Source organism: Rhipicephalus microplus, chromosome 1 (assembly GCF_043290135.1).
Source record: "Rhipicephalus microplus isolate Deutch F79 chromosome 1, USDA_Rmic, whole genome shotgun sequence".
Taxonomy (NCBI): domain Eukaryota; kingdom Metazoa; phylum Arthropoda; class Arachnida; order Ixodida; family Ixodidae; genus Rhipicephalus; species Rhipicephalus microplus.
The window spans coordinates 181,119,161-181,146,445 of record NC_134700.1 but is presented as its reverse complement, the minus strand read 5'-3'; the positions used below and the strand labels follow the sequence as shown (position 1 = coordinate 181,146,445).

General features: G+C 43.8%; 1 protein-coding gene across 11 annotated transcripts in view; it reads left to right on the top strand.

Annotated features, from left to right (window-relative positions):
• The window catches only part of LOC119178495 (uncharacterized), a 331,606-nt gene extending 305,873 nt beyond the window's left edge, over positions 1-25,733 (top strand). For all 11 annotated transcript variants that reach the window (XM_075888522.1, XM_075888511.1, XM_075888524.1 and 8 more), the window contains 4 exons: positions 806-1,028; positions 16,237-17,255; positions 21,717-21,867; positions 24,465-25,733. In XM_075888522.1, the coding sequence (XP_075744637.1) occupies positions 806-1,028; positions 16,237-17,255; positions 21,717-21,867; positions 24,465-24,573 (1,502 nt within the window). In that variant the 3' untranslated portion in view covers positions 24,574-25,733. The remainder of the gene's footprint in view (positions 1-805; positions 1,029-16,236; positions 17,256-21,716; positions 21,868-24,464) is intronic.
• Positions 25,734-27,285: the final 1,552 nt, after the last annotated feature.

Genomic DNA, 27,285 nt, shown 5'->3' with positions numbered 1-27,285 from the left:
TAAAGCGTGCTAGCGCTGCTGAAGCAGAGATCAAATGAGCCGGCCCATCTCTTTCGCCTGGAGGATGCATACGATAACGTGTGTGTCGCCCCCACCCCCCTCGCGTTCTATAACTACCGTTGAATGCCCAAACAGAAAGGACATTACCCGTCTTACGAGCATGAAATAAGCAGGAGGAAGAGGGGGTCACTCAAGTAGCAGCAGTTGCATTTCATCTGTGCATGAAACATCATTGCAAATGTGAATGCTCTGAAAGGATGCTGTTGTTCACATTGTCACTCAACCTCAACATCACCGTACTTTAAGCCTAAGTTGATCTCAGTAAACAATGCAATGGCCATGGTCTACAGTCCACAAAGTGCATCCAGGCAGGCAGGAAAGGGAAAATTTATGAGCTTATTTTCTTTGTTAGACACAGTATTAATGAGAACTAACAGATAACAATGCCAAAGAACGTATGGGGGGTGTTATTGGGAGTAATCGTAATTTAAATGTGATGAAAAAAAAAAAGTGGGTGAAAAGATAACTTGCCACCGGCCAGTCCTGAACCTGCGACCTTCGAATAACGCGTCTGATGCTCTATCACTGAGCTATGGTGGTGGTCATCCCCCTGTCCTCTTTATAGGGTATATATCAGCATTTAAGCGCGGGAGCTCCAGTCAGCGCCCCCTGTTGCCTTTACAGTGAGTGCGGAACACTCTTGTGCAGGCAGTCGTATTGGCAAAACTGGGGCAACATTGGCCAATTGGCAGCCAGCTGACACTGCTTCACCACTTTTTTTCTTCTTTCTTTCTCTTCCCTGCAGTGGATACACTGGAAGGTCAGCTTCGGCAGGAGCGGTCACGGGCAGAAGAGCTCAAGCAGCGGCTAGACGCAGAGCAGGCCAAGACACTAGATCTGCTGACACAGCTCAATGTTCAGCGGTCCTCAGGTCTGGAACTGGAGATGGCACTGGCCAACTGCCGGTCTGACCTTGCCGATGCTAATCGCCAGATACTCGCCCTCAAGCAGGAAGTCCTCCACTGCAAGTGCGTCGCATTTTGTATTTCGCTGGCTGCTCACGTCGATGCTAAATTTCTTTCAAGGGTCTTTTCACTGATTTCTGAGCCTTTTGCATGCTGCTTCTTGTTGCATATATTGTGCGGTTGTACTGTCACGGAATCAGATAGAGTGCAGTTTCATACCAACTCTTTCGTGAGCGTGAGTGGGGGGCAAACCTACCTCACTAGTCCGCCGTGATATATATATATATATATATATTCAGCAGGAAGTTCAAGGGGTCTGGTACGTATAAAGAACACAAGCGAGTACACGTACGAAAGAGCAATACTTTTATGCCAACGTTTCAGCCGTGGCACGGCCTTCGTCAGGGAATAAAGAGTAGACAAGCAGATGCCCCTTTTAAGGGCCGTTGAAATCACACAATTGATCAGAATAGTGATTAGAAAGTGCGAAAGCAATACCAAAACAACATTGTCAGTATAATTTGATACGAGTATTGAGCAACAATATCGCTGTGGATAACTCAAGATATGAGCGCATAGCTTCAGCGTAGGGCAAATTTTTATGCGTAGGGCAAATTTTTAAAGCAATAAAGCACTTCATAAGCAAAGCGAATATCATGAGCACATGTCACGCACACTGTAAGATACCCGAGGGACAGTAAACAAAATTCAACTGGTAACTGAAGCGTCAAGTTTGATGCCAAACTACTGCATGCGCACATATAATAAATGGAAGCACACACAAAAAATATATATAATCAAACAAATGAGAGAAGAAACGATGGCATGGGTTGGGGGGCATTTAACGCATTCCTGTGATGGGCAATGCTACATAGAAAGGAAAGTAACGCGTCCAACGCTTTCGTTGATGCCTGAGTGCAAAGTGTTGAACTTGTTAATGAGATAGGACTCGCGAACTTCTCGGTCATGATGAGTTTTAAACCCGGATTGTAATATTGTGGCTTTGATGTTTTCGAAAGAGTGCCCTGGCATCTGGACATGTTTTGACAGTGGAAGATGAGGAAGGTTAGAAGCATGGGCTCTGTGGTTGTTAAAACGTAACCTGAATGATGTTTCGGTATGCCCAATGTATTGCATGCGGCAAGTGGAGCACTCAAGCATGTAGATAACATTAGCGCTGTCGCAAGTGAAGTCTCCGTTGATTTTTAAGGAAAAGTTTGATGCGGTGCTAGTTGCGGTATGAGTACTTGACATGTGCGGGCAAACCTTGCAGCGGGGCTTATTGCAAGGATGGCAACCACTGTAGTTGGACCGATTAATTATTTTCGATGATGTTAATGTATCATGCAGGTTGCGTGATCTGCGGTAAACTACCCTCGATGGTTCCGTAAAGATGTCTTTTAAGCGCTCACTTTGTTGCAAGATATTGTGGTGTTTTCTTAGAATATTGGCCACATTAGGAACCGAAGCTGAGTGCGTAAGGATGAGGTTAACACTGTTACGTGAAGTGTTTGCAGATCGTTTGTTGCTTGTGAGCAACTCTTTACGGTCAATGTTGTCAGCCTTCTTGAGGGCGTCGTCTATGATTCCCGATGGGTATCCTTGCCTCGTAAGAGCACCTCGTAGGTCTTCGCAGTTGCGAGCGAAATCATTGTTATCAGAGCAGATGCGTTTAAAGCGAATGGCCTGACTATATGGAATACTGGTTTTGCAGTGTTTTGTGTGACTACTATGGAAGTGAAGATACTGATGTCTATCGGTTGGTTTCCTATATAGTTTGGTCGTCAATTTTCGATTGCACAGTGTCACTGTGACGTCAAGAAAGTTGACACTGGTGTCCGAGTATGAGTGCGAGAATGATATATTTGGATGGGCATTATTATAATCGCTGATGAAAGAAAGAAGCTGGGATTCACCATGATGCCATACTAAAAAAATGTCATCGATAAAACGCTTGTAATAAAAAGGCTTCAAATCGCGGCTGGCAAGAAAATCGCGTTCTAGAGAGCCCATAAAAATATTTGCGTAATTCGGGCCTATTCGTGTGCCCATGGAAGTGCCGCTAACTTGAATGAAGTGTTGTCCGTTGAACTCGAAATTGTTTAGTTCGAGAATTAATTTGAGAAGCGTAGCTAGTGTAGAGGAGTCTATCGATTTGTCGAGGTCAGACTCGTTATACGCTTTTACAACAGCACGGATACCATCAGAATGGGGAATGTTGGTGTACAAAGAACAAACATCGAGGATCACCAAAAATGACCCATCAGGAATGTCTAAATCAATGATATCATTTAAAAAGTGATTGGTGTCTTTAATGTACGAGGGAAGTGAAACCGGAATAGAAGAAATGAGGGTATCAACGTAGCGTGACAAATTTTCTGTCACCGTACCTATACCAGACACAATCGGTCTACCGGGAATGTTTTCTTTGTGAATTTTGGGTAGGGTGTAGAACCTACCAGCCACCGGGCTTAGTGGAATCAGCGTACGTAATGCAGACTGAGCGATTTTGTTTTCTTTTACAAGATCTGTAACAACATCACTGACAATGCGTTTAAATTCCGCTGTCGGGTCGTCATTTAGACGCCTGTAGTATGTGGTGTCATCAAGTTGTCTCTGGGCTTCACCAATATAGCTGTCAGCATTCAATACCACTACTGCACCACCTTTATCTGCTGGCTTAATTACTATATCATTGCGGCTAGCCAATGCTTTGATAGCCTGAGCCTCTTTAAAGGTGACGTTATGGCGGAAGGGAAAACGTGTTTTGTACGCTTGAAGTACATCATCCTGTACAGCTCGTATATATAAATCGAGGCATTTATCCCGTTGAGTGGGTGGTGTCCAGTGTTTACCAGATGGTAACGCGGAGTTGGTTTGTTCACTTGGTTGGCGGTTGAAAAAGTACTCGCGCAATCGCATGTTTCTTTCAAAGTTATGAAGATCGGCAATGAGCGTGAATTCATTGTAGCCGCCAGTTGCGGGACAAAAGTTTAAACCTAGCGACAAAACCTTAGATTCTTCAAGACTTAATTGATGACTAGATAAATTCACTATATTAGTAAGTTGCCCGGTATGCTTAGCAGGGTCGGAAACACTTCCATGCGCTTCGGAATACAAAGCAACGGGTATGTTATCCCGAACCATTTTCCTCCGCTTGACATGGTTAATTTCATTCAGCTTTTTCTGCCTATACAAGTGGAGCTCCTTGTTTTCTTCACTGCTTAGGACATGTGTGGCACGCAGCTGTTTCTCCTTATTAGCTAGAACCTTCGCGGACGATTCATAATGCTTTGAAATGATCTCGGTCAATTCAATAGAAGCACGTGCTAGCGTGTTGTTCCATTTAGTCAAATGTACACTCGACATTTCAGAAACCGCAGGTTTCAAGGACAGGCATAAGCCTTTAGGCGCAGTGGAAGTAGCAACATACATTTTCATAGTAGATGCATGCAATTCACAGCGCGTACGCTTCTCAATAACTTTACGAATTTTCATGAAATGAACGGATGCATTTAGATAAGCACTCTTACCGAACCTGGTGGTTCCTAGTCAGTTCATTTCATGGGATGGAACATCACGGTGTCCTCGTAAGTTGTACCTCGACTGAGGCATCGTGGCATTTCTGTTGATTGATGTGGGAGCTGGTCCGCGCGGCCCAGAATGTTGCGGCGGGTCGGATGATGTGTCGCGGTCAGGTAAATTCCGCAATCTTGTTCGGCCATTTTGGATCGTTGCAGCACCAGGCATCCTCCGGGGCTGTACGGTAGACGGTCTTTTAGGGCCGCTTGTAGTGGAAGTGCGATGTGAGGACACATCGCACTGCGATGTGAGGACACATCGGTAAATGCGATGTGAGGACAGTGCGATGTGAGGACACATCGGTAAATTTGCCCTACGCTGAAGCTATGCGCTCATATCTTGAGTTATCCACAGCGATATTGTTGCTCAATACTCGTATCAAATTATACTGACAATGTTGTTTTGGTATTGCTTTCGCACTTTCTAATCACTATTCTGATCAATTGTGTGATTTCAACGGCCCTTAAAAGGGGCATCTGCTTGTCTACTCTTTATTCCCTGACGAAGGCCGTGCCACGGCTGAAACGTTGGCATAAAAGTATTGCTCTTTCGTACGTGTACTCGCTTGTGTTCTTTATACGTACCAGACCCCTTGAACTTCCTGCTGAATATTCACGACTATGGGTTCTGGAAAAGTCACGACGAAGAGCATCGTGGGGAAATTCCCCAAGGGATCCGTATCCACTGTTTTATTGGGCGATTCCCAAGCCAAATATCTTCACCAGTATTTTGATCCGCTCATCGATGGAACGCCCGCTTTCGTCACTCAAAGTGGTGCCTTGATCAACGACATTCTTTCGCTGTTGGACTTCGTCCCACAATCAACAGAAACCCTTATCCTTCATGTGGGCACAAATGACTTGACTTCGTGCTCAGGACGTGTTGCTTTTGAAAGATACAGGGACGTGCTCGGCTTCATCGCCAGCACCCGTCCATGTATAAAGCGGATATACGCAAGCTTGATTTTACCAAGGTCCACGAATCGTCGTCGAGGGAGCTTTAACCTACCTTTGGTTCGTCACTGCAACAAGGAGGCGGGTCACTTCAACCACCTTCTTCGAGTTTTTTGCCGAAGATCTAGACTTGTGTCCTATTTGGACCACCAGTTTGAATGGCTACCTCCGAGCCATGTTCTAGCAGCCGATGGACTTCATCTAAGTTTCGAGGGTGTCGCACTGCTAGCATGCCATATTAGACAATTATGTTTCAACAACCCCAAAGATATGGGGTCATCTATGTGGACTGACTGTGCGCCGAATGTGTCCTCACATCGCACTTCCACTACAAGCGGCCCTAAAAGACCGTCTACCGTACAGCCCCGGAGGATGCCTGGTGCTGCAACGATCCAAAATGGCCGAACAAGATTGCGGAATTTACCTGACCGCGACACATCATCCGACCCGCCGCAACATTCTGGGCCGCGCGGACCAGCTCCCACATCAATCAACAGAAATGCCACGATGCCTCAGTCGAGGTACAACTTACGAGGACACCGTGATGTTCCATCCCATGAAATGAACTGACTAGGAACCACCAGGTTCGGTAAGAGTGCTTATCTAAATGCATCCGTTCATTTCATGAAAATTCGTAAAGTTATTGAGAAGCGTACGCGCTGTGAATTGCATGCATCTACTATGAAAATGTATGTTGCTACTTCCACTGCGCCTAAAGGCTTATGCCTGTCCTTGAAACCTGCGGTTTCTGAAATGTCGAGTGTACATTTGACTAAATGGAACAACACGCTAGCACGTGCTTCTATTGAATTGACCGAGATCATTTCAAAGCATTATGAATCGTCCGCGAAGGTTCTAGCTAATAAGGAGAAACAGCTGCGTGCCACACATGTCCTAAGCAGTGAAGAAAACAAGGAGCTCCACTTGTATAGGCAGAAAAAGCTGAATGAAATTAACCATGTCAAGCGGAGGAAAATGGTTCGGGATAACATACCCGTTGCTTTGTATTCCGAAGCGCATGGAAGTGTTTCCGACCCTGCTAAGCATACCGGGCAACTTACTAATATAGTGAATTTATCTAGTCATCAATTAAGTCTTGAAGAATCTAAGGTTTTGTCGCTAGGTTTAAACTTTTGTCCCGCAACTGGCGGCTACAATGAATTCACGCTCATTGCCGATCTTCATAACTTTGAAAGAAACATGCGATTGCGCGAGTACTTTTTCAACCGCCAACCAAGTGAACAAACCAACTCCGCGTTACCATCTGGTAAACACTGGACACCACCCACTCAACGGGATAAATGCCTCGATTTATATATACGAGCTGTACAGGATGATGTACTTCAAGCGTACAAAACACGTTTTCCCTTCCGCCATAACGTCACCTTTAAAGAGGCTCAGGCTATCAAAGCATTGGCTAGCCGCAATGATATAGTAATTAAGCCAGCAGATAAAGGTGGTGCAGTAGTGGTATTGAATGCTGACAGCTATATTGGTGAAGCCCAGAGACAACTTGATGACACCACATACTACAGGCGTCTAAATGACGACCCGACAGCGGAATTTAAACGCATTGTCAGTGATGTTGTTACAGATCTTGTAAAAGAAAACAAAATCGCTCAGTCTGCATTACGTACGCTGATTCCACTAAGCCCGGTGGCTGGTAGGTTCTACACCCTACCCAAAATTCACAAAGAAAACATTCCCGGTAGACCGATTGTGTCTGGTATAGGTACGGTGACAGAAAATTTGTCACGCTACGTTGATACCCTCATTTCTTCTATTCCGGTTTCACTTCCCTCGTACATTAAAGACACCAATCACTTTTTAAATGATATCATTGATTTAGACATTCCTGATGGGTCATTTTTGGTGATCCTCGATGTTTGTTCTTTGTACACCAACATTCCCCATTCTGATGGTATCCGTGCTGTTGTAAAAGCGTATAACGAGTCTGACCTCGACAAATCGATAGACTCCTCTACACTAGCTACGCTTCTCAAATTAATTCTCGAACTAAACAATTTCGAGTTCAACGGACAACACTTCATTCAAGTTAGCGGCACTTCCATGGGCACACGAATAGGCCCGAATTACGCAAATATTTTTATGGGCTCTCTAGAACGCGATTTTCTTGCCAGCCGCGATTTGAAGCCTTTTTATTACAAGCGTTTTATCGATGACATTTTTTTAGTATGGCATCATGGTGAATCCCAGCTTCTTTCTTTCATCAGCGATTATAATAATGCCCATCCAAATATATCATTCTCGCACTCATACTCGGACACCAGTGTCAACTTTCTTGACGTCACAGTGACACTGTGCAATCGAAAATTGACGACCAAACTATATAGGAAACCAACCGATAGACATCAGTATCTTCACTTCCATAGTAGTCACACAAAACACTGCAAAACCAGTATTCCATATAGTCAGGCCATTCGCTTTAAACGCATCTGCTCTGATAACAATGATTTCGCTCGCAACTGCGAAGACCTACGAGGTGCTCTTACGAGGCAAGGATACCCATCGGGAATCATAGACGACGCCCTCAAGAAGGCTGACAACATTGACCGTAAAGAGTTGCTCACAAGCAACAAACGATCTGCAAACACTTCACGTAACAGTGTTAACCTCATCCTTACGCACTCAGCTTCGGTTCCTAATGTGGCCAATATTCTAAGAAAACACCACAATATCTTGCAACAAAGTGAGCGCTTAAAAGACATCTTTACGGAACCATCGAGGGTAGTTTACCGCAGATCACGCAACCTGCATGATACATTAACATCATCGAAAATAATTAATCGGTCCAACTACAGTGGTTGCCATCCTTGCAATAAGCCCCGCTGCAAGGTTTGCCCGCACATGTCAAGTACTCATACCGCAACTAGCACCGCATCAAACTTTTCCTTAAAAATCAACGGAGACTTCACTTGCGACAGCGCTAATGTTATCTACATGCTTGAGTGCTCCACTTGCCGCATGCAATACATTGGGCATACCGAAACATCATTCAGGTTACGTTTTAACAACCACAGAGCCCATGCTTCTAACCTTCCTCATCTTCCACTGTCAAAACATGTCCAGATGCCAGGGCACTCTTTCGAAAACATCAAAGCCACAATATTACAATCCGGGTTTAAAACTCATCATGACCGAGAAGTTCGCGAGTCCTATCTCATTAACAAGTTCAACACTTTGCACTCAGGCATCAACGAAAGCGTTGGACGCGTTACTTTCCTTTCTATGTAGCATTGTCCATCACAGGAATGCGTTAAATGCCCCCCAACCCATGCCATCGTTTCTTCTCTCATTTGTTTGATTATATATATTTTTTGTGTGTGCTTCCATTTATTATATGTGCGCATGCAGTAGTTTGGCATCAAACTTGACGCTTCAGTTACCAGTTGAATTTTGTTTACTGTCCCTCGGGTATCTTACAGTGTGCGTGACATGTGCTCATGATATTCGCTTTGCTTATGAAGTGCTTTATTGCTTTAAAAATTTGCCCTACGCATAAAAATTTGCCCTACGCTGAAGCTATGCGCTCATATCTTGAGTTATCCACAGCGATATTGTTGCTCAATACTCGTATCAAATTATACTGACAATGTTGTTTTGGTATTGCTTTCGCACTTTCTAATCACTATTCTGATCAATTGTGTGATTTCAACGGCCCTTAAAAGGGGCATCTGCTTGTCTACTCTTTATTCCCTGACGAAGGCCGTGCCACGGCTGAAACGTTGGCATAAAAGTATTGCTCTTTCGTACGTGTACTCGCTTGTGTTCTTTATACGTACCAGACCCCTTGAACTTCCTGCTGAATATTCACGACTATGGGTTCTGGAAAAGTCACGACGAAGAGCATCGTGGGGAAATTCCCCAAGGGATCCGTATCCACTGTTTTATTGGGCGATTCCCAAGCCAAATATCTTCACCAGTATTTTGATCCGCTCATCGATGGAACGCCCGCTTTCGTCACTCAAAGTGGTGCCTTGATCAACGACATTCTTTCGCTGTTGGACTTCGTCCCACAATCAACAGAAACCCTTATCCTTCATGTGGGCACAAATGACTTGACTTCGTGCTCAGGACGTGTTGCTTTTGAAAGATACAGGGACGTGCTCGGCTTCATCGCCAGCACCCGTCCATGTATAAAGCGGATATACGCAAGCTTGATTTTACCAAGGTCCACGAATCGTCGTCGAGGGAGCTTTAACCTACCTTTGGTTCGTCACTGCAACAAGGAGGCGGGTCACTTCAACCACCTTCTTCGAGTTTTTTGCCGAAGATCTAGACTTGTGTCCTATTTGGACCACCAGTTTGAATGGCTACCTCCGAGCCATGTTCTAGCAGCCGATGGACTTCATCTAAGTTTCGAGGGTGTCGCACTGCTAGCATGCCATATTAGACAATTATGTTTCAACAACCCCAAAGATATGGGGTCATCTATGTGGACTGACTGTGCGCCGAATGTGTCCTCACATCGCACTTCCACTACAAGCGGCCCTAAAAGACCGTCTACCGTACAGCCCCGGAGGATGCCTGGTGCTGCAACGATCCAAAATGGCCGAACAAGATTGCGGAATTTACCTGACCGCGACACATCATCCGACCCGCCGCAACATTCTGGGCCGCGCGGACCAGCTCCCACATCAATCAACAGAAATGCCACGATGCCTCAGTCGAGGTACAACTTACGAGGACACCGTGATGTTCCATCCCATGAAATGAACTGACTAGGAACCACCAGGTTCGGTAAGAGTGCTTATCTAAATGCATCCGTTCATTTCATGAAAATTCGTAAAGTTATTGAGAAGCGTACGCGCTGTGAATTGCATGCATCTACTATGAAAATGTATGTTGCTACTTCCACTGCGCCTAAAGGCTTATGCCTGTCCTTGAAACCTGCGGTTTCTGAAATGTCGAGTGTACATTTGACTAAATGGAACAACACGCTAGCACGTGCTTCTATTGAATTGACCGAGATCATTTCAAAGCATTATGAATCGTCCGCGAAGGTTCTAGCTAATAAGGAGAAACAGCTGCGTGCCACACATGTCCTAAGCAGTGAAGAAAACAAGGAGCTCCACTTGTATAGGCAGAAAAAGCTGAATGAAATTAACCATGTCAAGCGGAGGAAAATGGTTCGGGATAACATACCCGTTGCTTTGTATTCCGAAGCGCATGGAAGTGTTTCCGACCCTGCTAAGCATACCGGGCAACTTACTAATATAGTGAATTTATCTAGTCATCAATTAAGTCTTGAAGAATCTAAGGTTTTGTCGCTAGGTTTAAACTTTTGTCCCGCAACTGGCGGCTACAATGAATTCACGCTCATTGCCGATCTTCATAACTTTGAAAGAAACATGCGATTGCGCGAGTACTTTTTCAACCGCCAACCAAGTGAACAAACCAACTCCGCGTTACCATCTGGTAAACACTGGACACCACCCACTCAACGGGATAAATGCCTCGATTTATATATACGAGCTGTACAGGATGATGTACTTCAAGCGTACAAAACACGTTTTCCCTTCCGCCATAACGTCACCTTTAAAGAGGCTCAGGCTATCAAAGCATTGGCTAGCCGCAATGATATAGTAATTAAGCCAGCAGATAAAGGTGGTGCAGTAGTGGTATTGAATGCTGACAGCTATATTGGTGAAGCCCAGAGACAACTTGATGACACCACATACTACAGGCGTCTAAATGACGACCCGACAGCGGAATTTAAACGCATTGTCAGTGATGTTGTTACAGATCTTGTAAAAGAAAACAAAATCGCTCAGTCTGCATTACGTACGCTGATTCCACTAAGCCCGGTGGCTGGTAGGTTCTACACCCTACCCAAAATTCACAAAGAAAACATTCCCGGTAGACCGATTGTGTCTGGTATAGGTACGGTGACAGAAAATTTGTCACGCTACGTTGATACCCTCATTTCTTCTATTCCGGTTTCACTTCCCTCGTACATTAAAGACACCAATCACTTTTTAAATGATATCATTGATTTAGACATTCCTGATGGGTCATTTTTGGTGATCCTCGATGTTTGTTCTTTGTACACCAACATTCCCCATTCTGATGGTATCCGTGCTGTTGTAAAAGCGTATAACGAGTCTGACCTCGACAAATCGATAGACTCCTCTACACTAGCTACGCTTCTCAAATTAATTCTCGAACTAAACAATTTCGAGTTCAACGGACAACACTTCATTCAAGTTAGCGGCACTTCCATGGGCACACGAATAGGCCCGAATTACGCAAATATTTTTATGGGCTCTCTAGAACGCGATTTTCTTGCCAGCCGCGATTTGAAGCCTTTTTATTACAAGCGTTTTATCGATGACATTTTTTTAGTATGGCATCATGGTGAATCCCAGCTTCTTTCTTTCATCAGCGATTATAATAATGCCCATCCAAATATATCATTCTCGCACTCATACTCGGACACCAGTGTCAACTTTCTTGACGTCACAGTGACACTGTGCAATCGAAAATTGACGACCAAACTATATAGGAAACCAACCGATAGACATCAGTATCTTCACTTCCATAGTAGTCACACAAAACACTGCAAAACCAGTATTCCATATAGTCAGGCCATTCGCTTTAAACGCATCTGCTCTGATAACAATGATTTCGCTCGCAACTGCGAAGACCTACGAGGTGCTCTTACGAGGCAAGGATACCCATCGGGAATCATAGACGACGCCCTCAAGAAGGCTGACAACATTGACCGTAAAGAGTTGCTCACAAGCAACAAACGATCTGCAAACACTTCACGTAACAGTGTTAACCTCATCCTTACGCACTCAGCTTCGGTTCCTAATGTGGCCAATATTCTAAGAAAACACCACAATATCTTGCAACAAAGTGAGCGCTTAAAAGACATCTTTACGGAACCATCGAGGGTAGTTTACCGCAGATCACGCAACCTGCATGATACATTAACATCATCGAAAATAATTAATCGGTCCAACTACAGTGGTTGCCATCCTTGCAATAAGCCCCGCTGCAAGGTTTGCCCGCACATGTCAAGTACTCATACCGCAACTAGCACCGCATCAAACTTTTCCTTAAAAATCAACGGAGACTTCACTTGCGACAGCGCTAATGTTATCTACATGCTTGAGTGCTCCACTTGCCGCATGCAATACATTGGGCATACCGAAACATCATTCAGGTTACGTTTTAACAACCACAGAGCCCATGCTTCTAACCTTCCTCATCTTCCACTGTCAAAACATGTCCAGATGCCAGGGCACTCTTTCGAAAACATCAAAGCCACAATATTACAATCCGGGTTTAAAACTCATCATGACCGAGAAGTTCGCGAGTCCTATCTCATTAACAAGTTCAACACTTTGCACTCAGGCATCAACGAAAGCGTTGGACGCGTTACTTTCCTTTCTATGTAGCATTGTCCATCACAGGAATGCGTTAAATGCCCCCCAACCCATGCCATCGTTTCTTCTCTCATTTGTTTGATTATATATATTTTTTGTGTGTGCTTCCATTTATTATATGTGCGCATGCAGTAGTTTGGCATCAAACTTGACGCTTCAGTTACCAGTTGAATTTTGTTTACTGTCCCTCGGGTATCTTACAGTGTGCGTGACATGTGCTCATGATATTCGCTTTGCTTATGAAGTGCTTTATTGCTTTAAAAATTTGCCCTACGCATAAAAATTTGCCCTACGCTGAAGCTATGCGCTCATATCTTGAGTTATCCACAGCGATATTGTTGCTCAATACTCGTATCAAATTATACTGACAATGTTGTTTTGGTATTGCTTTCGCACTTTCTAATCACTATTCTGATCAATTGTGTGATTTCAACGGCCCTTAAAAGGGGCATCTGCTTGTCTACTCTTTATTCCCTGACGAAGGCCGTGCCACGGCTGAAACGTTGGCATAAAAGTATTGCTCTTTCGTACGTGTACTCGCTTGTGTTCTTTATATATATATATATATATATATATATATATATATATATATATATATATATATGTGAAGGTATGGGATATGGCACAACGGGAGCGTTGTCAACAAGGATAAATATATTTATTTCCCAGCAGTTTCGGGAGGGGTCCTCCCTTCATCAGGTGATGAGTTATACTGACATGAGCTTCCAAACTTCGCTGCTGCCGCGTCCCTCTCGCCTTGAAAGATGTTTGCGAGAGTGAGAGGGAACTAAAAAAGGAAAGAAAAAACAAAAAAGGGGAAAGAAAAAAGACAAAAAAGAAAGTAAAAAAGAGGAAGAACCACTGTCAACACTGAGAACAAAAGCAACTGTCCGTGTACGTCCACATACGGTTCATATCACGTGCTGTTCAGTTCTCGACGTGTGTCGGGCCACCCAAGATTGTCGCCGCGGTGCCGGGAGGGTCCGTGACGGCGTGCGTAAAGAAAGGGTTTTCCCGTAATGGGTCGGTCGGCGTGCGGCGTGCATAAAGGAAGGGTTTCCCGTTAATGGGTCGGTCGGCTATTTACCTTTGACCATTGAAGGGAAACCAGGATGACCATTGAAGGGAAACGGACGAAGATTAAAGGTGAAATCTCTCTGGGAGATTTCACCTTTGATCTCACAGCTGGCACTACATGGACTTGCACAAGCTCAACGAACTTTTGTCGTCGTTTATTTCAGAGCCGCGAACCTAAACATTGTATCACACTCGCTACTTCTGGATCGGTTCTTGAGAGTGTGATTTTTTTCAACTCCAAATCTTCATGTTGTGTTGTACAAACTTCCCGTGACAAAATGCCGAACCTTGGTCGAGGCCTAATCACAGTTGGTGCTTTTCAGTGGCGGTCGCGGGCAATCAAAGTTGCTGTATTGTACAAAATCATCTCATTTAACTCTTTTCAGTGGCTCTACTTGGAGGGGGGCATGGGTGGCGCTGTAACACTCAATTGGTGGTATGCAATGTCTTGAATACAGAGTGCGAGCCTGCAAAGTCAAACTACTGGTACCGCGTACAGTGCACAACGTTTCAGTCGCGATAATGTGCATAATCTAGGTGGCCTGAAACATAATCAGCGAACTTCCGCGATGGCGCTTTTTTTCTTGATTTTTTTTTTCTTTTTCGCCTTCATTTCATTGGCTACACAGATTTTCAAATGTTAAAGGAGCACTGAGATCAAATTTCAAGATCGACCTGTGCCCATCATTCGATCGCTTGGTATGCATAGGTATTCTTGGTGAAGTTTGAATGGCATCCGTCGTGTGAAGTTATTTTAATTTGATGTCAAATAGCGTAGAAAAGCCAAGGGAAAAAAACTGAAAACACAATGCTTTGCGACATTGACACTAGTGCTACGTTTTCGGTGTGATACATTCCACAAATACCATCCTGAGTGACGATACGCTAGTAATAATGATGTCTACGATCTGAGTGTGTTTGGAGCCGACTCCCGGTCGTGCTCTCACGAATGTCTCTCACTGCTGTGTTGAAGCGTGCGTGCGATTTATCGTGTCACATCGACTGATCAGGCATGTGCATCATAGCGTGAGTACGATCATTCAGAGTGACAATGCGTGCCTGAATGTCGAGGAACCGCTGTGCAGTGAGAACCAGCACGTCGAGGCGCGGAAAAAGCGGAAATTGTGTGGCGTTTCATGCCTTTCCTAGCCATGAACCTCAACGCAGCCACTGGGTTTACTTTGTACGTGCCGATGGACAGAGGGACTGGACGCCTAAGAAGAACAGCCGCATTTGCTCGCTTCACTTTGCGCCAAGCTGCTACAGGGTAAATACTGTGGTGGCGAACCAGTTGGGTTTCACTGGCAGTACGAGGCCCCTTCTCGAGGCCGGGGCTAAAGGGAGAGTCGGAGGATGAGTTGGCGCTACTTAACCTATAGCCGACGGAAAACACATAGAGGGGCTTTAGTCTACATTATCAAAGACACAGCTAGACTGACTGTACGTGTGCTCCTAGCAGACGAAATGCCAGTGTGCATGACGTAACCATTTTTTCGGAAGCAGCATCAGCTGTGCAGTGGCCTCTATGTGGTCATGAGGTTGCGCTGACAGCACTACAATTTGATGCGCTTTTGAGCCATTTTGAACCACGTTCGATAGCGGATATATTAATCAATATTACAGATATTCATTCGTACCTCAGATGCGTTTTAGGTCACGAATCGCTACTATGGGGCCGATAGTACTCATTCACGCAAAAATCGTGACATGAGTAAATTTGATGTCAGTGCTCCTTCAATTCTTAAAATTCTCAATGCACACCTGATCGCAAGCCTCGATTTTCGGACACACGAGACCGCACGCTCAACAGGTTTTGCACTAGTGTAGCCTTTGAAGAAAGTTGTTTTGGCTGTAGTGCAGATAATTGCATACATTATTGAAAAACAGTTACACGTTTACATTATGAACGGTCTATGCTGTAGCCTGAGATAAAATTTTCGGAAATTTTACCCCGTGTAATAGTCGCACCTTAAACTTGGAGGCAGACTTTCTGGGAAAAATGTGCTCCGATTATGCAAGTAAATATGACACTTAGTTTGTCCTACAACAGACAAAACTTCTACAACAGACAAATGACAACCAAGTAGTTAGGGAATGGTCCACCAAAAGTTGCACTATGCCCTAACTAGTACTTGGTGTTCAGTTGATTGGGTATTTATGTTTAGTCACTATGTAATTGTGGTAAAAGAGCATGAGGCAGGAGCACCTTTCATGCAATACCAAAGGTTTCATGTCTTCCCACAGGAGCTCCCTGGAGGTTGAGAAACTTCACGCGCAGAACATGTTGAATGCAGTCAATGCCGAGCGGGCCCACTTCAACCAGCTTCAGGCCACCTTGGAGCTGGAGCGACGGCGTGGAGCCAGGACTCACGAGCAGGATCTACAGCTTATACAAGAGCTCAGAGCGGTACCCTCACCCCTTTCATCCACACTGGCACGGCAGGCACAGTTGAGCGACATTGAGAAGATGCGTGGAGGTGCTCCATCAAGCACAACTCGTCTGGACAACTCTCTGCTTGGTGAGGCAGATAACAGCGGCAGTCACAGTGGTGGACACTACCTGTGCGCGCGGGAGAAGCTGTCATTGAGCCAATCTCTGCTGAAAGCGGAGGAGGAGATATCGCGACTGAGGCAGCTCACCCTTAGCCAGGATCTGCTGCTTGGCCAGTCAACAGCAGATGGCAACCCATCGCCTGCTATCTGTCGTCTGCTACACAAGCTGTACTGGAAGTACCGTAAGGCAGACAGTTGGCGCAAGGGCCTTGTATACCAGAAGCAGTACCTACTCGGCTTGCTTCAGGGCTTCCAGGCAACCGAAGATGTGGCATTACGTATGCTGTCCACTACACGACGTCGACCCCCTCCTTCACCCCCGCCTTTGCATCACATAGACGGAATAGGGACATCTAGTGACGATGATGGACGTCCCAGGCAGCAGGGCTTCCGCCTGCACTTGGCCGACTCCTCTGGGGGTCGTCACTTCCAGCACTTGCTGACCTACCAATCACGGGGTCGCCAAGATTCAGTGGATGAAGCTCCGCTTCCTTCGGGATCGTCGTCCCACTCGTCGGCTGATGGCTCTTCAGGCATAGCATCATCACCACCCATGCCTGCACGGTTTCGATTCAGGTCAGCAGTGCAAGCCGTGATAGCACTGCACCGCATGCAGCACTTGGTGCACAAGTGGCGGTTGGCTGCGTGTGTGCCACCAGCGCCTGTACTTTTGCACAAGGTGGAGTTGGCGGTGCGGACAGTTCCACACGGTGAGCGTCTCTTCTTCTGTTGTAGTTTTTTCGCGTTTCCCTAACTAGTGGTGTGTACAAGTACAACGTGTTACACATCAAACAAGAACAGGCCTGCCCAGCTGAGCTTGTGAGCAGAGGCAGACAGCTGATACTTTAAATCTTTCATTTTGAAATAAAGTTCTGTAGATCCAAAAGTACCATTTTATCTCATGTGTTAAATAAAATGAAGGCAGAATCAATCACACTTGTAGTGATACTGGCTCTAACAATACACGGTAATTCCTTATTAAAATAAAGTCTGCAAAATGGCAAAAAATAATTTGTTATAAGTGGCATTTCAATATATGTGAAACTCACTAAAAGTTAAAGCAAGGGAGCTTTAATTACACTAAAACTGCAAGCAAGTTAAACCTCGATTGTATTCATTAAAGCAGTACTTTACTCAGGTGCAAAAAGAGCACTCTAAGTAATCGGACAGCACACCCAATGGAATGCTATGGCGCAAGCCGGTCTACAGTCTTTTGGCCATTTTTGGCATTCGAGGCACCATAATGTCGTGGCATTGCAAAATACGCAATAAGTTTTATTTTTGTGTAGAATCTGTCACGAGGGACACCATTGATGCGATGACGACCGAGATTAACCATTCAAGCGCACTGCACCATGTATTTTGACAACTTCTGTTCTCTCCGTAGTATCTATAAGCAGCCGGAAGAACTGGGCACTTGTTTAGTACCCTTTACTATGTGGTCATCAGTCGCGTGTTTGGTATGTTTGTGGCCTGTTTTGTGCCTGCGTGAGGCATCGGCAGCATTAGTTTGATACTGCATGTGCTAAAGGGTCGCTGCCACTTGTCAACGCCTCCACTTGCCACTTCATTCTAAGCTGGTCAAGCTATTCATGCACTTCAAGTAAAGTAGCTTAATATACATGCATTTGTGTCAGGGCCATTAGAAGTTTAGAATAAAGTCATATTTTGAGTAAAGCAATTTTGTTATAACTAGGTACAGTGGAACTTCTATTATACATCTCTCGGTTTCACAACTACCCATATTTTACGATGACTCAGTTTGGTCCTGTAAAAATCTCCACAGAAGTATTGTTTTAAAAACATTGCTTATAGGACGCAGTTTTACGCCAACCCCACATCTTACGACGACTTTCAGATTCTGTCCGAAAGAAAAAAAGCCATCTTTACTCGAATCAAACGTCCCCCAAAATATTCACGCTTGCAAAATATGAACTTGTGTTTCCCTTGGTTGACAAATATAAAAGTAGAGACAAGATGATTCTCAGACTAGAAAATTCATTCCCCTGGAAGGTTATGCACTTCTACATACGCTGTGATTGTGTGCGTACATGGAAACAATAACTAGTCAAGCCCTATTCTCATAGAGTAGCTTCAGAAGGCGGAAAAGCTGACATTTTCATGTTTTCGGTTTGTTGAAACTTTTTCTGGTCGGCATACAGCTGATCTCCTGCCTTCGTCGCACTCGCAGTCACAGGCTTGCGCACGCATAAGGGCGGTACACAGCTGTTTTCACCGTGCAAAATTACTTTCACCAAATGTCAATGTTCATAATAACAGCGGGACATCTCTCGTTGCACTTTACAAGCTAACAAATTGCAACGCGTGCAGCTCAGGTCCACAAGAAGGCATTCTATGCAAAGCTGTGGTCTGTCGCCATTATGTGATAGCAATGACACTGCATCTGACTTTTCTGATGAGAAGCTGTTGGCAATGTGGTTTCGGTCTCGTTTTCACATGAAGGCTATTTTCTTACTCTGGTTATCGGTAGAAAGATGCACATTGGACTCCATTTTTTTAAGTTGAGAATAAAAATTCGTTCGCACGACCTCCAACTAAGTAATGCTGTCGTTAGCTGCCACTCGCAAGAATAATTTAATCTACCTTCCTTGCAGAGAAGGCACACAAGATCATGCCGTGGGTTTATTTAATCCGCCTGTACCCGTATTTTTTTGGGGGGGGGGGGGGGGGGGGGTGGGGGGTGGCAAGGCTGAGTGTTACTGCCTATAGTCTTAGTTTTTCAGTTATACGACGGTTTTGCGTGGTCGCCTGAAAGTCGTATAATCGGGGTTCCACTGTATTACTGTATATTGCCATGCACATTCCTTATTTTTCACTTGTGCTTCATTCATTTTCGTTCTTTAAGTCTGTTGAGAATGCTCAGCGCAAACTGTGCCTCATTGTTCGAAAAGGTTCACGATTATTGTAGATCATTCTGTTAAGATTGCGCTCAGGACAGGAACTCTCGAGCTTGCTTGACGACCTGTGATAAGGCTGGAATATTCAGCGGCACATTTCAGGAGGTCCGTACCTATGTACGACTGACGCAGAAGCCTAACTAAAGCCTCAGCCGCATGCTGTTGTACCGTGCACGATTAACGTCCCCTATCCATAGCTATTCTCGTTGCAGCTACACGGGTTCGGGCGAATAAGGCAACAGGCTAGGTCAACAACAACACTTTATTGCTAGGCGTTAGCAATAGCGCGCAAAATGTCGCGAGGAGAAAGTACAGAAAACAAGGGTAGACGCTTACTCCTCGGTCGTTGACGTCCTAGGCTCGCAAAGAGGTCGCGGGTCCAACCTCCGTAGTTCCTGGCCGCTGTCAGAGAGAGCGTGTGGCCGTGCGCACGACAGTTTTGACCCCTGCCCCGGTTTCCCTCTCCCTGACTAGAAAAATACCTTTTTTCGCTGAGGGGGAGAAACCCGTTCCGCGCACCGGGAAAGGGGGAATCGCGAGAGCCGGCCGTGCGGGTATTCCCGCAACACGGCTTTCGCGCTGCCGTAAAAAGGGAAAGGGAAGCTGGGTGCGCGTGCTCCCCCACATCATGTATAAATGACGACGTGGTTCGCTGCTTGTCAATTGATCAACGGCCAACGCTCTGTTCAGCGCTATTGGTGCAGGTGTGCATTGCTAGAATCTGACTTTTCGTTCACCGGCCACAAGTTTGGCCCAAATAAACTGTTTTATCTACGATCTACAGTCCCTGCCTTTGTCAACGTCACGACCCCATGACAATATTATGTATAAAATAATGATGAGTTGCTTCTCATGGACTTTTGTATGTATTTTATTATTTTATAGTGGAATGAAGCGACTACTGCAATGTTCCTATTAGGGTGTTGTTTATTTTGCACATTCCTGGCTGGGACAAGGAACCGAAGAAAAAGAAGAGCAGAGAGAGAGACACGAGGATGCTCAAGTGAAAGCTGAGCGCTTCCGAGTGCAGCTCAATAAACAAGTATCTTTTGCCTTGTGCCTTAAGGACGGAGTGTGGCAGCTTGGGCTAGTTGGTATGGCATGAAGATAGTTATAGCGCGAGAACAAAATAATGACACAGAGACAAGAGGGACACGAAAGACACGAGCACTCTGTGTTGTCTCTGTGTCGTCGTTTTGTTCTCGCGCTATAACTATCGTTAAGGACAAAGTTGAGTCTGATCGCAGTGTCTGGAACGCCATCGTCTTAATAAGGATGTTGGAATTAAATGCTTTTCGTTTCAGTTTTAGTTTCGTTTTTTCCGCTTTTTTCCGCTTTTTGTTGCAAAAGAAAAAGCATTTGCACAGGCCTTGTTTATTTATTTTTTTTAAATATTGTGCAGGTTAGTTAGGTTATGACAAGTATGCCCGTTTTTCTTTATAATATGCAATATACAGACTATTCGAATTCTCTTTGAACTTAAAATTTACTATTAGCATAAGCCTATAAATCAGCGGAAATCAGTGCCCTTTTATGTTATAGTAGTTTTTGTCAAAAGTGAATGTCTCAAAATTAAATGCTTATTTTAATGCTTTGCATTAACGGAGTGAGCATGATCTCAAGAGCAGTCCGTCCTTGAGCTCATCTTTGGTATACGAGACCACTGTTCTTATAAAATAACTTTCTGCACCAATAATGCCCTCCCTATGCTGGCCTGTGTCACAGGTACACGAAAGTCCACTTGTATGAATGTAAAGATCACTGGTTGCCACTGTTTTTATTATTTTTTTCCAATTTCAGCACTGCATTACCTTGGAATTCTCGCATAAGATATGCGCTAGTACTGAGTCGGGCACTCAAGTTTTATTCCTCAGTTATTTCGGATTGCCAAGTTTTCGCGTGAACAGAAACACAGTTGAAAAAATTTTGTTTCGTTTTCTGTCCGGAACGGAATAGCAGATAACGTTTCGGTTTCGCTTTCGTTCTAGTCAAAAATGATGTGTGTGTTTTTTTTGTAATAAAATGAAGGGAAAGGAAGCACCTATCTGATTACATGGCACGCCAAAAATTCATAGAACTGAGCCAGTTTTCTATCCACAAGCACACATGTTTGCTGTGCTGAAGCATTTGCTCAAGTATGTATTACCGTGCCAACAACCGTCCTGTCAATTGTTTTTAGCTACGGAATGGCAGCAAGTAAGGCATTGCTTATTTTCATAAGGCTACAAATGGCAGTGTTGATATGTGTCCCAGGTGGTGCATGGAGGCTAGGAGCTTCAACCTGTGAGGGCTTCTCTATGACCACTGCACAGTCATCGCAGTCGTCACTGGTCTCACCCAACACAAGCCAAGCATCGGCAGCAACAGTACTGAGCCACAGGTTGCCACAGTCACCATCACCCAGGTGGGCATTATCTTCACCAGCCAGATGATATACTATTCATTATAAAAAAAAATTTGGAGAGCCCTTAAAGGAGTACTGACCTGAATTTTAAATACTTTCAGGTTGTCATTCTAAATAAAAGCATGGGTATAGAGAACTTTAAAGAGTTCTTGAGCATGCATTGAATATGTGTTTTTAAAATCACCAACTTAAAACGGCAATTTCGGTTTCAATATTAAGCAAGTGGTTTCACAGGGACGTGTAAACTCAAGGCTGAACTCACAGAAGACTGCAACTCATGGCATGCAAGCAACAGCTGTCAGTTTTCTGTCAGTCCTAGGGGGTTAACGTAAACAGTGATAAGTGAATGGTCATCCTAAGAATCTGACAGTGACTTCTGCAATTTAAGATGCGTGCTGCACACATATTTCAGAAATCCAGTGAACTGTGTTGCCTTGTCGTTACAATGTCTGTTGCAGGGGGACTGGCTTGCAAAAGCTCACCAGCGAAAACTTTAAAATTAAGGAAAAAATATTTTATCTGTGTTTTCAGGCTCTGGTGGGGGAAAGCGTTTATAGTGCACACCATGGAAATGAAAAATGTCCCCTTTGGAGTGCCTCAATATCGTGTCAGTACTCCTGTAAGCTTTGCCTTTAATAGTTGAACACAACAGCAATATCTGCAACATACATCGCCTCCCCAATTCCTAGCGTGCTTTCTCCTCTCGATGGAGAATACACTGGGCCCTTCAACTACTTTTTTTATTGCATCCAGCTCGAATTTTCGCTTGCAAACAAAGATGTCCACGCTGGAATTTCTGCAACATGAGCTCATTAATGCTGTCAAATTAAAATATTTAGTGGTGGTGCAAGGCTGGACTAATAGCGAAGCTTGTGGTGGGCCTAGATTATTAGTAAGGTTTTAGTTAGCCTAGTTGTAATTTGCATAATGTTAATTAGCTATTAATGAGTTGTTATGGCCTTTTGTAGTATATTATTTAGCTAAGACCCAATTAGCTGTGTTATAAATAGTGCTGTTTTAATTAGCAAGGTCCTCTTAGATAATGTCTCTTTCCTTTATCTATTTAGTGCATCCCTTTTATTTTCTTCAGAAGGCCCATTCATTGATGAAATGCCTACATTATTCACCAATTCCATCAACCATCCTGGTTATGCTGGCTGTAGCCCTTATTATTAATTTACTAAGCATTACAAAAAAAATGTACTAGTACTGTTCTCATTTCTCCAATGTACCTAGCCAAGAGCAAACTCTCTTTGTTTATAGTCAGTCCTATGAAGAAGAGAGTGCTCGCCAACCGAGTCATTGCATTGCATGCGCTAGGCACAGCTTAGTTTTCTTCTAATGCGAAACAACGTAACGAAAAGCTTGAACAGCTCTGCTGTTAATATCATCTTCAGTTTTGTGGGTCAAAACCACAATATGATTACGAGGCAAACTGTGGTGGAGGGCTCCGTAAAGTGAACCATATGGTATTCTTTAACGTGCACTGAATCGCATAAAACCTTGGTAGCTGGGCCTCTAATGTATCACCTCATAATTATGGGTCGTTACTGGCATCTTTAGAGTAGACACGAGCAGTGTCTTTAGGGGCTGATAAAGAGGTTTTATCAACATGTCTCATCATTATGTCAAGGAATTGGTCACCTAAAGACAAAGAATAGAAAGAAAACATAGCACAAATGATTACTATTGCATCATACATAGAAAATGCTTGGGTCATGTTCTATCCCATCATCTCTGCCCAATTTGCAGTGCTAGATGTTAAAAATGAATTAAATCCAACAGTCTGAAAACTGTTAAGAGCATTAACATTTCACTTATGGTTATAACAATGAACAATTCATTGTGAATTGGATGACAAAAAGCTGTAGGGGCAAACAAGTAGTTTTACATGCTTGCGCGGCACTCTACATCTCAATGACAAACAGTGCTTGCAAGGCAAGCCAATGTACTTGCAATACAAGCAAGACTAGTGTTCAGAAAGCCAGTGTCCAGGGCTGTGCTTTAGATTTCACATCTCAAGTGTGAAAAACCCCCAGGGCTCCTTATGTATTTGCCTCAGATGATGGGGAGATGAAAGGCATCCATGCAGTCTGGCTATTTTGGCATGTACTTTGTCTATTTTCAACATTCACTAATTTTAACAAATGTGAGTTTTACTAATTAGGTTCTCTTGCTAAACACTAACTAACTGAGTACTCACTTAGCTTCTTTACCACCATGCAACGAACTTTCACTCATTAAATGCTAGCATCAAAAGGTCTTCATCTTTGTCATTATTGCGTCACTTTCACCTTTTCGCTAAGAGAAAGTGAGAGTCGTGTGAACGGCATTTAACTATATTTTTATTCTGGCCAATGGAGCAAAGACAAAGTGAAATGCAGCTCACCTGCTTTGATTGTGCGGCTGGTTTTTTTTAATTATTTTTTTTATACCTCACAATGTGACTTTAAAATGCAGAAATCTAAGGCTTTTTCCTTAAAGAGTATAGTCACAAATAGATGGTTGCTTTTCTAAAGTGCCTAAATGATGTCACTGAGAACTGTTGTGGTTGTTTTCTTAATTGTATATGCACCCGCCTGTTCTCCTCCCTGCAGAACCCCATCGCGGCCTTCCCCGAGCCAACCTGCCAGTATGCGGGAATTCGTGGAGAGGCTGGACAGTTTACACAAGCAGTTCGGCTTGAGAGACGACCAGCACTGCTGACACACCGCCGTTGGGTGGGAGGGGCTGACTGCAGGGCTGAACAGTGCGCGCTGGAGTTTGGAGCAGAAACACGCTGACGCACAGACAGAGGACTGAATAGCTCTTCAGAAAAGCTGCTCTTTGGGACCGTGTAGATAAATGACTTGTCACAGTAGTTTTTGCATTGCTGTTCTCGAGAGACTGCTATGTTTTCTACTTTTTTGGCCAAGAAGAGGAGTACTGTATGCAAGCTGTGGGGAAAGGTTTATTTACACTTGCACAGACACCCTCTGGCGTAGGCATGCTCAGCACTCTTTCTAGTCTTGACTGAGTGGAGGGAAAGTTAAGAAAAAGAATCATTTTGTGGTAAAGCCTCCTAATACAATGTTTTATTGCATGTGTTGTTCTGCAGTTGCATTGGCCTAACAGTTTTTCACATGCAGCAACTATAATCTTGAACTTATAGGTAAATTAAGTATGTGTTGTGGCTATATTATTTTAGTACATATACTGTAGGTTTTATTAAAGCGAGAGACGTTCTGCTGAAATTTGAGGTAATTCTTTCAGACCCTTCATGCAGATCAGCTTATATGGTACACTATTACCTGTTTTGTCTACTCCTGTTTTAATTTTCACAGTACAACGTGCAATGCGTTGCTTCTATGTGTAGTCCTAATGTCTGTCTGTTTGTTTGTCTACGTTACTTAATCTACGTGTGGATGGCACAATACCTAGAGGAAATCGGGGAGGCTCAAATTTTTTTACCCTCTTCCAAATATAGTCGGTGCCACTAAACAGGGTGGGCTTTTTTTGCCCTCATCAACCCGAGTTTTTTACTTTCTACGCACATCATATTGTGACTAGTTGCCAAAAACAAGAAGAGGAGAACCTCCGAAATCTGTGCCTTTTTCTCCTCAAGAATGCTCGACAGTGCTTCAGGGTGTAGCTTCAGGATGGTGTTGTAGGTTTTAGAATTTCTCATAGCTTTTTTGAGCCTGCCTTGGTTTTGTATTACATGGTTTTGGCTGAGAACTCTACACATTGTACATAAAAATGTATATTTTACAACCAGCAATTTTAAGTCTCTAGTGTTATTGTCATGGTGCTGTATGAAGACACACTTCTGGCAGGGGCTGATGCCTTTTCGAATAAAAATGTACATACCTGTTCTCAGAAATGAATTCGTTGTTTATGTGGGCTTATGACTTCCTACTCCTTTGTTTCGGAAGCTTTCGTTTGGTTTCATTGTTACAAAACTTGGAAATGCTTGGCAGAAACGACAAGCTAGCACTCATTTTGGGGGAGTTAAAGCATAGTTACAATTGCACTTAGATGTATAACATTTGCATGGCATTCAGCATGCAATAATTAGTATCAGTCCTTATTTCTTTGAGTGGGGTTCAATAGGCAGTTGTAGATTAGTGAGCTTAGAGGGATAGCGGGATCGAAATGCACATGTGCAGTACGCTAAACCAACGCCTCCTAAAGAACTATGCCTGGAGCGTAAGCCACGAACGTGCTGTCCTACCCTTGGATTTTACCCACCCCCTCCGGTACGTAGGCGAGCACCTCTGATGGCCGCCCCTTGCAAACACAGCAAAGCTCTCACAGTTGCCTTCTAGCAGCTGGGGAGGGCTCTGGAGTTAAGGCAAAAAGCTATACAAAATAGCATTAGTGTGTCTAGAGGCTCTATTAAAAACACGTGGTAGCATTCCTGTAATTTATGGGAACAAACTGATAAAGTTCGGAATGCAGATGTGTATTCCTGTAATTTATGGGAACAACTTAAGAAAGCTTGAAATGCAGATGTAATTTGTTATGCTAATGTAAATAGAAATATCCTTGAAGCTATCTGTTGTTGTTGAGTTACAGCACTTGATTGACTCTTATTGTCACCCCCAAATTGAACAATAAATTATGTTTCTTGCTACTTTTGCTTAGGCATGTTCATGAGGGCCTATTCCTTTCTATAAAGCTATTAGTATATTTTTAATCTTATAAGCACAATAATTTTTAATGGTTCATACATTTTCTCTAGCAGGCATTTGCGAAAAACAATTATAAAGATCTGCATGACATGCAGGCAATAATGTACAGCTCTATAGCACATGCCAATGTTTCAAGATATAAGTGGGAAAAACGAAATTATTTCATCCTGCTTTGTAAAATGGCCAAGTGATCAGTGACAGCAACTGCATAAAAAATTAGAGATAATGGAGCTAAAAAAATTATTCTTAATGCTTAGAAAACGAAACTCTGAATGCAGCTGGTTTTATCTCTAGGTGGAAGGAATTCAGCAGTATGGCTAGCTTGTGATCCAACATCTCGTCTTTATGATAATGGCAAGGTGGCACCTGTGTGCCGAAAGAAAACATTTTATGAAGCCTGACTTTCTCAGTTTTTGATGAAAGCGTGCTAGTAAAGTGTTTTTTCACAATTTTTACTGCACTGTATACTTCATTCTAATATTATACCAAGATGAGGAATCTTGGAGCATTGCAAAGAATTTATAGTAATTAACGGATATTGATGAAATTTACAGTTAGCGACCCATTTCCCCCTATCTGCGGCACATAAAATAACTGCATGAAACGTGGGTGGTGTAGCATGAATGGTGAATGTTTTATTAGTACTTAAAAGCAATGGTACTAGTGTAAATCATTTTGTGGTCACTGTGTTAGGCAGTGACTGGTGCCGCAACCATTTTCACCAAGATGAATTTGTTGCATTCGT